The following is an 11,860-nucleotide window of genomic DNA, read 5'->3' as shown; positions in this document are numbered from 1 at the left end:
CGGGGCTGGATTCGAACCCGCCACCTTAGGTGTATGTGGCTGGTGCCTTAGCCACTTGAGCCACAGGCGCCGAGCCCAATGCACGTATTTTTAAAAAGGAAACTTTAAATCACTACTCCAAATAGAAATCCAATATTTTCCTGATGCATGTTTAAATAAATGCATCACTATGAAGATGTTTTTTAAAAGTTATCCATTAAAAGCATTCACATACTGAGTCTGGGAATACTTCTAGTATTAACTTAAACACGGAGGACTTGGTTGGCAATTTGGGTTGGAAGTGTGTTCTTTGGAAGAGTGGCTTAACCTCTCTCTGCCTCAGTTTTCTAAACAGTAAAATCGGAAGGAAGAGAACGGTAGTACATTTTGTAGGCTTGGGAAAAGATCACTTATGAAATCTCTGATACTAGGCCCAGTTTCCTTCTACTCTGAGTGTAGCTCTGAGAGATGAGAGTAAGTGAACGAGATCATTAAGGTTTTTGGTGTGGTCTTGTTTTGACCCCTGCAGCGTTCTGTGAGGTAATCAAGAGATGACTTTATATACCCATTTTACATATGAGTGGACCAAGATCACTAAAATAAGAAGTGGCAGACTTGGGACTTGAATACAGTCCTTTAGGTTTCAGCCCCAGGATTTTTTTTTTACTGGACTACAGTGCATCAGTGGATGAGAATTGCCCCAGGAACTGAATCCTAGTAGGAGCTCAGAGAGACAATGACCAAGGATAGCTTCCTGGGTGAGGTCTCAGAGGTTGGGACCAAGCCCAAGTTTGTGATCCCAAAGCTTCTATTTCTGACCCCAACACTGAATAAAGATGGGATCAGGTGACAGAGGAAAAAAAAGGGGGGGTGCTGATCAAAGGGCTCAGGTAAGGGGGGCGGTTTGGTGCAAAGACTGCAACGGATTAAAAGCCTAGAAGGAAGTTAAAATCTGTCCTGCTCATTCCAGGCTGCTGGGCCTTTGCAACAACTTCTCTTATGTGGTGATGCTAAGTGCTGCCCATGACATCCTTAGCCAGGAAAGGGCCCCTGGGAATCAGAGCCACGTAAGTGACCCCTGCCCCCACCCTGGTTAGGCCTGTGCAAAGATGAGAGACTCACCCTGGGGCAGAGGCCCCCTTGAAAAGCTCATAGAATAGACTGGCCTGGGGTGGGACAAGGTGGTTAAAGTTCCTAGTCTCTCAGACCCTCAGAGCAGGAATGGCCTTTAAGAGATAAAATGGATACCAGTTTGCAAGCTCCGATGTTGGCTGGAAGGGACCAGGATCTATGGCAGGGTTTCTTCACCTAGGTCCTATAGACATTTTCGGCTGGCTGAGACTTTGTTGTTACCTATGCATTGTAGAATGTTTAGCAGCATTCTTGGCTTCTACCTGCTAAACGCCAGTAGCACACCCCATGGCTGCCAGTTGTGACAATGAGGAATGTGTCCAGACATTGCCAGATATTCCTCGGGGAAGTAAAATTGCCCTTGGTTGAGAACCACTTGACCATGGGGCATGTCCCATCCAAGGGGAGCAGCTGTCATCTTCCAGGTCCAACAGTGAATTTGTCCGTAATCAGATTTCTTTTTCTTTCTTTCTTTTTTTTTTTTTTTTTTTTTGTGAGACAAATTCTTACTATGTCACCCTCAGTAGAGTGCCATGGCGTCACAGCTCAGAGCAGCCTTGGGCTTAAGCTAGCAGTTCTCAACCTGCAGGTCCCAACCCCTTTGGGAGTTGAATGACCCTTTCACAGGGGTAGCCTAAGTACATCCTGCATATCAGATATTTACATTACGATTCATAACAGTAGCAAAATTGCAGTTATGAAGTAGCAACGAAAATAATTTTATGGTTGGGGGTCACCACAACAGGAACTATATTAAAGGGTCGCGGCATTTGGAAGGTTGAGAACCACTGGCTTAAGCGATTCTCTTGCCTCAGCCTCCCAAGTAGCTGGGACTACAGGTGCCCACCCCAACACCCGTTGTTGCAGTTGTCATTGTTGTTTAGCTGCCCCAGGCTGGGTTCCAACCCACCACCCTCCGTGTATGTGGCTGGTGCTGTAACCACTGTACTACGGGTGCTGAGCCAAGAATCAGATTTTTTAGATGCCTGAATTTATATATTAAAGCTCTTAAATATATTACCTAAACACAGTGTTTCCAAGACTAAATTTTGGCTTGTGAGCCGTGAGTTTGAGACTTACATGGAAATCTCCCTCCCCTGTGCATGTAGAGAAGTTGAGGTCCTGAGAGACCAGTGCTGATCTACAGCTATCCTTCAAGTTAAGGCAGAGCTGGGATTTGAGCCAGGCGCTCTTTGTCTACTCTTCTGCCTCCATGAGTAAAAGACTTTCTCCTCTCCTACCAGGTGCACCCAAGCCCAGCACCCATTCCCCACAATAGCTCATCTCGGTTTGACTGCAACCCTGTCTCCACAGCTGTACGTACTCATCTGTCCCCTCCCAACCCAGGCCCTCTGATCTGTAGACCCCACCCTTGACCCCTTGGTACATAGCTGGCATCATCATGAAATGGTGAAAATAATTAAGAACACCATTTACTGAGCCCTTTCTGCGTGAAGCATGTATTAGCTCATTAGATCCACAAAACAGTCCTGTGAGCTAGGCACTGCTCCCATTTTTCAGATGAGGAAGTTGAGAGTCGGACACCTAAGGAGCAGCAGAACTGGAACTTGATCTGACTCAGATCTGCCTGACTCAGAGCCTGTATTTAGAGAAGGCCTAATCAGCCAGCTCCCATCTCTCCTTAGCCTCAATTGGGAGGGTTGTCCCTGAGAAGGTCTGGGGTCTCACTCTGTTCTCCTGTCCAGGCGGTGCTCCTGGCAGACATCCTTCCCACCTTCATCATCAAATTAGTGGCTCCTCTTGGCCTTCATCTGCTGCCTTACAGGTCTGGGTAGGGGTGAGGGGAGGAAAGGTATGTGGGAGCTGAGAGTGGGGAGGATTGGAGAGCAGAGGAGGAGGCAGAATGTTGGGGGTATGGGAGGGTTGTGTGGGTAGAGGCTGACCTTTCCCTCCCTGTCCTTCCTCACTATAGCCCTCGAGTTCTCGTGAGTGGGCTTTCTGCTGCCGGGAGCTTCATCCTGGTTGCTTTTTCTCATTCAGTGGGGACCAGCTTGTGTGGTGAGTGTCCAGTTCTGTGTCAGGTGGGGGCCCAGAGAAACACAGCAGAGCATTTGTGGGGGGTGCTGAGAACCCCAGCTTCTCAGAGGAAAGGGGTTATTTCTGTAACCCTCAGAAGCCTGCTAGGGCTGTCATGAGTAGGAGATCAGAGAGGAGAGCAGTTTGGAGGGGCAGATGATGAAAGAGATGAGAAGAAATGGGTGGATTGGATGGAGACTGAGGCAAATGAAGTCATCAAGACTCTGTGATAGGCTCGGTGCCTGTAGCTCAGTGGTTAGGGCGCTGGCCACGTACATCGAGGCAGGCGGGTTTGAACCTGGCCCGGGCCTGCTAAACAACAATAATGACAACTGCAACAACAACTAAAAAAATAGCCAGGCATTGTGGCTGATGCCTATAGTCCCAGCTACTTGGGAGGCTGAGGTAAGAGAATCGCTTAAGCCTAAGAGTTTGAGGTTGCTATGAGCTGTGATGCCATGGCCCTCTACCAAGGGCAACATAGTGAGACTCGGTCTCAAAAAAAAAAAAAAATACTATGATAGCTGAGGGGATGTCAAGGGTAAGTTCTTTCTCCTGGTCCTTTAACTGAGTAGATGGAAATACTGTTCTTTGTGAGACGACATGAGGAGGAGGACGTTGGCTCTGCTTCAGATCTGGAACCCAATCTGTCCAAGGGATCTGGTTTTAGTTCCTCTGAGCTGACGCAGAGGAGGCCATGGTCAAATCCTTGGGGGACTGGGGCTATTGAGGAAAGGCTAGGTATGGCCACCTCTGTGCTTGTCCTCCTCCCAGGTGTAGTCTTGGCTAGCATCTCCTCAGGCCTGGGGGAGGTCACCTTCCTCTCACTTACCGCCTTCTATCCCAGGTAAGCAGCTGGAACAAGGACTGAGGGGAGAGGCTGGCCCACTGCTGGCTTGGGTCTTCCTAAGTGTTCCTGTATTCTCCTCAGGGCAGTGATCTCCTGGTGGTCGTCGGGTACTGGGGGCGCAGGGCTGCTGGGGGCACTGTCCTATCTGGGCCTCACGGAGGTTGGCCTCTCCCCCCAACACACCCTGCTGTCCATGCTGGGTATTCCCATCCTGCTGCTGGCCAGGTGAGCTGCCCTGAGCTGGGAGGAAGAGAGATTTGAGGACAGAGAACTTGATCATAATGCCTGTCTTCAGATCCTTCACCACCTTGCTGTGAGGAGATGGACTCTGGTAGCTCTAGTTCCGGAGCTGCCACTTGTTAGCTGTGTGGAGTTGGACAAGTCACTTCACCTCTCTGACCCTCAGTTTCCCCACATCTCAAGTACCAGTAGTTCTCGATTTCCTGTGAGATGATGAATGGTGTGACGTGTTCAGCACAGTGTGGTTCCCAAGATGATTTGAAGTAGAACAAAAGTGGACTTGTTTTGTTAGTTCTGTGTGTATTTTTAGGTGTAGGAGGAAGCAATTTGGACTAGCCAATCAAACCTATCCCTGCACATATTATTGCTTAGGACAAGGCCAAGTAGAAAAAGCGAGCCAATTCAAAAGAAATGTTAAGCAAACAATACATCCTAGGAAGAATGTGATATGGCAGATAACATGAAGTGTGGAATAAAGTGGCTAGATTTGGGGAAATTCTGACCTAGCACAAAGTGAACATACAATTAATGGTAGCTGGAACAATTATTAGAATTAAAATGACAAGAAAATAGAATTGATTCTCCTGATGTGAACCCCCAGTCGGACAAGGGCCCTGGGTGGGAACCACAAGGAGAGAAATTCAGAAATGTAGCCCCAAAGACAAAAGCATTTTTCCACAATTTGAGCTCTTCAGCACAGAGTGGATGCCTTAGAGGGAGTGAGCTTCCTATCTTTGGAAGTATTCAGATGTGGAAGAGAGTGACTAAGAGGGTCTCTGGGGTCCCTTCCAGCCCAACAATGGCCCTTTGACCTTGTCTTTATCTTTCTCTAGCTATTTCTTACTGCTCACATCTCCTGAGCCCCAGGACCCTGGAGGGCAAGAAGAGGCAGAGACAGCAGCTCGGCAGCCCCTGATAGGCACCGAGGCCCCAGAGTTGAAGACAGGTAGGAGACACAGACCCTCAGAGAAGTCAGGTTTTTTCTCTGGATTTTAGATTTTTCCTCTCTACAATGGACATAGTCAAGAGGCAAAGAGGGTGGGTGTCCGGGTTACAGGAAAAGTGTTTACATGCTCAAGAAATACTTGCCAAGTACTTGGCTGTATGCCAGGCATTCCAGTCACTGAAGGAACAGCAAGTGGGAAGGCTGGAAGGTGGAAATAAGCTCAGATGTTCTAGAAACAGAGAAGGGCCAGTGAGGCTGGGTAGAGTAGGCAGATAGTGGGCAGCTATAAAGAGGTCTCACCTGGTTAAGTTTTTTTTTTTTTTTGAATTGTGGGAAAATACGTACACTTGAAGTTTACCATTTTAACCGTTTTTAAATACAGAATCCAGTGGCAATTTAGTCTGTTCCCAGTGTTGTGTTGGCTGATTGATCCCGGCACACCAGCGCCCCTCCGCTGAACCTTTCAGTGTGAAAACTTCATCTGCCCTTTTCTCTGTGTTCCCCTGCAGGCTCCAGCTCAGGCCTCTCCCTTCAGGAAAGGTGGACTGTGTTCAAGGTTTGGATGGTGGCTGTGGTGTGTCCCCTACGGGTGGCGCCCACCTCTCAGCCTTCCACTTACATCCTCTGACTCTTCCAGAGCCTGCTGAAATACGTCGTCCCCTTGGTCCTGGTTTACTTTGCTGAATATTTCATCAACCAGGGACTTGTGAGTGAGGAGTGCAGGGAGGGCTGTGGAGGGAGCAATCAGGTTGGGATCCACATATCCTTGTCCATCTTCCCCTATTTGGTCTTTGCTGTAGTTCGAGCTCCTCTTTTTCCGGAACATATCCCTGAGTCACGCTCAGCAGTACCGCTGGTAGGAGAAGTGGGGCAGTGAGCTGGGGGGGGGGGTGTCCCTGGCCAGTAGGAACCTGGGGTTGGGGGGAGGGGAGAGTGGACAGGTGCCCAAAGGAAGTCCCTCCTATTCCCCACTCCCATCTCAGGTACCAGATGCTGTACCAGGCTGGTGTCTTTGTCTCCCGCTCTTCTCTCTCCTGCTGTCGCATCCCTTACGTCTGGGCCCTGGCAGTGCTGCAGGTATCAAGGCCCTGCCCCACACCCCTATTCCTTACCCCCTCCTACTTTGGCTCCCAGTTTCTCCAGGCCCTGCTGCCTCCCTCCCTCAGTGGGAAGTATTCATTGTACACTCTCATTTGTAAGCATGGGGAAACCAAAGGCCGGTAAGACTCCCAAGTAAAAAGTTTAGCGTCAGGAGCCCAGCAAATCTGGGTGCAAATTCCAGCTTCTGTGCTTAGCACCTGTGTAACTTAGGGCACGTCTCTGAACCTTTCTGAGCCTCAGTTTCCTCTGTAAATCAGGTGTGGCCAACATCTATTTCTCCAGGTAGCTATAAGAAGTAGAGATGAGGAGAAGAAAGAATAAGATTTTTGTGTTCTGTTTTAATCAGAAGCATTGTTTAGTGATTATTTGCACATGCCCCATGCAGAGTGACAGCCTTTCAAATAACGTTTCTAACTGTAAGAAAATGCACAATTCTTTTATTCTGCATGGTTAATTATAATAGAATCAGTGACATTCTAGTCAATGGGTTATTAATCTCACAGCTAGTGAGCCAAGTTTGCTACCCATGGCAAAACAGTAGTCCACAGCACAAACACCCTTCCCTACAAAAGGATTGACAAAGGAGTTTCACATAGCCAGCTTCCATTGTTCAAGGTTATAAGTCCATAGCCCCTGAAGGTAATTGTTAAAATAAACCTTCAACTATTAGAGGCAAGACCATTGTTCTTAAACTTCAGAACTCAATTCCATAATAACAAGTTACAGAGTAACTACTGACAGTACTTTAATGTTAAGGCAAAAGCTGTAAAAGCACGTAAATGCCCTCTGCCCTTCTTGCTTATTTATCTAAGCAGTACTGCCAGCCCAGAGCTTGTACCAACAAAGTCCCAAATTGTCATATCAACAATCTGTAACTCAAGCTTCTTCTAGATGCTGCTTAAGCGTATAGCTTATGTAATTTTTTATTTAAATTATTATAGGTACATTACAGAATGCTTTCATACAGGTACATAATATGAACTGATCAAATCAGGGTAATGAGGGTATCATCACCTCAAGCATTTACCATTTGTGTTAGGAATGTTCCAGTTCTACTCTTTTAGTTATTTTAAAGTTCACCATTAACTTATTGTTAACTGTAGTCTTAGCTGTGATTTTAACCAAGTCTGTTTTGTAGAGTTAGGGCTTATTTCATTTATTTCCATTACAGAAAACATCTAGTCTAATGCAGCAAAGAACATGTTGGGAGTGTTTCACTTGTCACAATAGTATTACCAGGGTGTGTGCTTTTTTTTTTTTTTTAAGAGACAGAGTCTCACTTCATCGCCACCCTCAGTAGAGTGCTGTAGCTCACAGCAACCTCCAACTCCTGGGCTTAGGCAATTCTCTTGCCTCAGCCTCCTGAATTGCTGGGACTACAGGTGCCCGCCACAACACCCACTATTTTTTTTGTTGTTGCAGTTTGGCCAGGGTCAGGTTTGAACCCTCCACTCTCGGTATATGGGCCAGCACCTTTACCCACTGAGCCACAGGTACCGCCCAGGGTATGTGCTTTTTAATGCACATTTCTGAGCCTACCTCAGCACTGAATTAGGACCTTTAAGGGAAAGACTTCATGGTGCATTTCTAACAAGGTCCTAGGTGATTCTAATTCTTAGATTCATAAAGAGCCTGCCTGCTAGGCGGTGGCCCTCTTACTGGTTATTTAATGATCACTTGTATATGCCTGATGCAGAGCTTTCAAATGTTTCTAACTGTCAGAAACATTTGAATTTATTTTTATTCCTGATGATGAAACCCCCTGAGCAACTGGGCACAGAAGAGGAGCCTGCCCCCCCTCTGGTGGGTGTCATGGACACTTCCTAAAAGAAGTGGGAACGTCTAAACAATGGTTTCTTGTGGTTGGGTGAGGTGGCTCACACCTGTAATCCCTACACTCTGGGAGGTGAAGGTGGGTGGATTGTCTTAGTTCAGAAGTTCAAGACCAGCTTCAGCAAGAGTGAGACTCCATCTTTGCCACAGTTTTTCAATCTCTACACTCCTGACATTTGGATTCTAATAATTCTTTGTTTTGGAAGGTTGTAGGGTTTTTAGTACCATCCCTAGCCTCTGCCCACGATATCAGTAGCACCCCTGTTCTCATGCTTTGACAACCAAAAATGCCTCTAGGCATTGCTAAATATCCCTTTGCCCCCATTTGAGAACCACCGGTCTTGCTATGATAAAATAGGGCTGGGGAGGGGGTGTTCTGTTCAGGGAGCCCTTGGCAGGAGGGAATGAGATCCTAGGAGTGGGAATGATGCTGAAACAGATTTGAGGTAGGGGTAGTGGTGGTTGTGATCGTGGTAGGAGTGATAGGAGCAAAGGCAAATGAGGGAGAGACTTGGGATGTTCAGGGTACTGAGGATGGGGTGGGGGAAAGGCCACCCAGATCTCAGGGTCTGGTAGGCCAGGCTGGTATTGGAATTCTGCAGGCCTGTCCGCCTTCTCCTTCACCAGTATATTCCAGGCTCAGCCCTCTCCTCCACCTGTGCCCATAGTGCCTCAACCTGGCCTTCCTGCTGGCGGATATGTGGTTCAGCTTTCTACCGAGCATCTACCTCGTTTTCCTGATCATTCTGTTTGAGGGGCTCCTAGGGGGTGCAGCCTACGTGAACACCTTCCACAACATTGCCCTGGAGGTCAGTACCCGCTAGGGGAGGGCTGTGGTCTCTCTGGGAAGGTCCAGGGCAGGGAGCTCTAGGAGTTAAGCCTTACCCCTGCTTTCTGTCCCCTCAGACCAGTGATGAGCACCGGGAATTTGCCATGGAAGCTGCCTGTATCTCCGACACCTTGGGGATCTCCCTGTCGGGGCTCTTGGCCTTGCCTCTACACAACTTCCTCTGCCATCTCTCTTGATACTCTGGCTCCTCAGGGTGCAGGAAATGCTGGCCTGTGGGCAGGTGGGCAGGTCAGACACCCAGTTCCACCCACAGCCCATCTGTGAGCTCTGCTCCCAGCTTTCCCTGCAGACTGGGGGTGGGGCAGTACTAAGACCTGATTCCCGTAAGCAGGGGCAGCCATTATCTCCCACTCCCAAGCTGGTCTCGGGGAGTTTCTTCCTGGCATCATGCCCACTGAGTAAATGCCTATTTTATCAATTGACTTCTTGTATCATTTTCATTCTCAAAAATAATTTTCTTTTATTATAAAAGTAACAGAAGCCTGCTTTGGAATGTAAATATATACATATATTTATATATATATATGCATAAAGAAAACATTTTAGCAGATTTCTGCCCTGTCTTTGAGGCTTTATTTATTCATCCATTCATTCCTTCATTTCATCTCATGGGACAATCTATAGATTTTTCCCTCAATATGAAATTTTCAGACAGAAAGTAAAAGAATTGTTCAGTGAATACTCTTGTGTCTGCCATTATGTGGATTCTGCATTAATGATTGCTAGTATTTTGTCACATTGCCACCATCCCAATCCAACTCTATCTGTTCATTATTAGTCCGTCATACTCTTGTGATGCATTTTAAAGCAAGAAGCCAGCTTCAATACAATTCCCTCTAAACACTTTACTGTACAACATCATTAACTAGAGTCCAGTATTTTTTATCTCCTTTTTTTAGGTATAATTTATCTAATGGTAAAATGTACAAATTGGCCAGGCATGGTAGCTCAATGCCTATAATCCTAGCACTCTATGTGAGGCTAAGATAGGTGGATTGCTTGAGCTCACGAGTTCAAGACCAGCCTGGAGTTTGAGACTAGCCTAAACAAAATCAAGACCCTATCTCTAAAAATCAGCAGGCATTGTGGCAGGCACCTATAGTCTCAGCTGTTTGGGAAGCTGAGGCAAGAGGATTGCTTCAGCCCAAGAGCTTAAGGTTGCTCTGAGCTATGACACCATGGCCCTCTACTGAAGGCAACAAAATGAGACTCTTGTCTCCCAAAAAAATGTACAAATTGTTACATATTTGTAACAAAGGCTGGCTTAGTTTCTTTCTCATACTTCCTTGTTACCATCTCTACCATATTTGCCATGTCTGTACTTAATTAATAGTACTTTTATTTACTTCATATTTTTCATGACGGCAATTAACTTTTATTTTTGTTTTGAGACAGTCTCACTGTCACCCTGGGTAGAGTGCTATGACATTATAGCTCACAGCAAACCCTCTTTCTCCTGTTTCATTCTCCCAAATAGCTGAGACTACAGGTACCTGCCATTATGCCTGGCTAATTTTTACTATTTGTAGTAGATATGGGGTCTTGCTCTTGCTGGGGCTGGTGTTAAACTCCTGAGCTCAAGCAATCCACCTGCCTCAGCCTCCCAGAGTGTTAGGATTACAGGCATGAGCCACTGTGCCCAGTGGCAATTAACTTTTAATATAAATTTAGTTATTTTATTTATTTGTTTAGAGACACAGTCTCACAATGTTGCCCTGGGTAGAATGCTGTGGCTTCACAGTTCACAGCAACCTCAAACTCTTGGGCTTAAGCGATTCTCTTGCCTCAGCCTCCCAAGTAGCTGGGACTACAGGGCCCAATGCCACAATGCCCGACTATTTTTTTGTTGCAGTTGTCATTGTTTTAGGTGGCCCAGGCCAGGTTTGCACCCACTAGCCTCGGTGTATATGGCCAGCACCTTACCAACTGAGCTACAGGTGCTGCCCTATTTATTTATATTTTTTTGAGACAGTGTCTCAAGCTGTCGCCCTGGATAGAGTGCCATGGCATCATAGCTCATAGCAACCTCCAACTGGGGCTCAAATGATCCTCTTGCCTCAATTTTTCTATTTTTAGTAGAGATGGGGTCTTGTTTTTGCTCAGGCTGATCTTAAACTCATGAGCTCAAGCAGTCCACCCATCTGGGCCTCCCAGAGTGCTAGGATTATAGGCGTGAGCCACCATGCCCGGCCAGATTTGGTTAATTTAAAAGAAAACTTAATGTTACTATTGAAATCATGAGTTTGAAATGCCACTTACATATTTTCAATACAATACAGCCAATAATTACATAACTACTGGAATTTAAAATGGGCATCCAAGGACCCCTCTGAGACTACCCCATCACTACCAATGATGTTTGTAGATGCTGCTTGGAGAAATGCTGGCACCCTGTTTATCAGCATGGGTTTTGGAGGCAGAAGGACCTAACTTTCAGGTTCCAGCTCTGCCATTCATAAGCCCCATGATCTTGGGTAAGTCAGTTTACCTCCCTATACCTTAGTTTCCTGATCTTTCAAATGAGATAACAATCAGTACCAAACTTCATGAGGTGCTTTTAGAAATTCCATGAAACCATGGGACAGCATAGTCAACACTCAGTAAATATCAGCTCTGCTTATTCCATGATTTGAATCCTGCCTCTTAACTGTTACATTGCATTATGCCAGTGGTTTTTAAACTTTAGCGTGTACTAGAGGGTTTTTTAAACCAGATTGCTGGCCCGGAGCCTGTGGCTCAAGTGGCTAAGGTGCCAGCCACATATACCTGAGGTGGTGGGTTCGAATCCAGCCTGAGCCCACCAAAACCACGATGGCTGCAACCAAAAAATAGCTAGATGTGGCTCGGCGCTTGTGGTTCAAGTGGCTAGGGTGCCAGCCACATACACCTAAGG

General features: G+C 46.6%; 1 protein-coding gene across 1 annotated transcript in view; it reads left to right on the top strand.

Moving 5' to 3' along the window:
- The window catches only part of CLN3 (CLN3, battenin), a 10,649-nt gene extending 1,260 nt beyond the window's left edge, over nt 1-9,389 (top strand). The window contains exons 3-15 of the mRNA XM_003795771.3: nt 950-1,046; nt 2,355-2,426; nt 2,817-2,896; nt 3,044-3,129; nt 3,922-3,994; nt 4,079-4,222; nt 5,071-5,183; nt 5,693-5,739; nt 5,821-5,889; nt 5,984-6,039; nt 6,167-6,260; nt 8,786-8,926; nt 9,024-9,389. Of these exons, the coding sequence (XP_003795819.1) occupies nt 950-1,046; nt 2,355-2,426; nt 2,817-2,896; nt 3,044-3,129; nt 3,922-3,994; nt 4,079-4,222; nt 5,071-5,183; nt 5,693-5,739; nt 5,821-5,889; nt 5,984-6,039; nt 6,167-6,260; nt 8,786-8,926; nt 9,024-9,143 (1,192 nt within the window). The 3' untranslated portion in view covers nt 9,144-9,389. The remainder of the gene's footprint in view (nt 1-949; nt 1,047-2,354; nt 2,427-2,816; nt 2,897-3,043; nt 3,130-3,921; nt 3,995-4,078; nt 4,223-5,070; nt 5,184-5,692; nt 5,740-5,820; nt 5,890-5,983; nt 6,040-6,166; nt 6,261-8,785; nt 8,927-9,023) is intronic.
- The last annotated feature ends 2,471 nt before the right edge of the window (nt 9,390-11,860 follow it).

Source organism: Otolemur garnettii, unplaced genomic scaffold, assembly GCF_000181295.1.
Source record: "Otolemur garnettii isolate 467f Iridium unplaced genomic scaffold, OtoGar3 scaffold00096, whole genome shotgun sequence".
Classification (NCBI taxonomy): Eukaryota; Metazoa; Chordata; class Mammalia; order Primates; family Galagidae; genus Otolemur; species Otolemur garnettii.
Note: the sequence above shows the minus strand (reverse complement) of the source record. Positions and strands in the feature narration are given on the sequence as shown.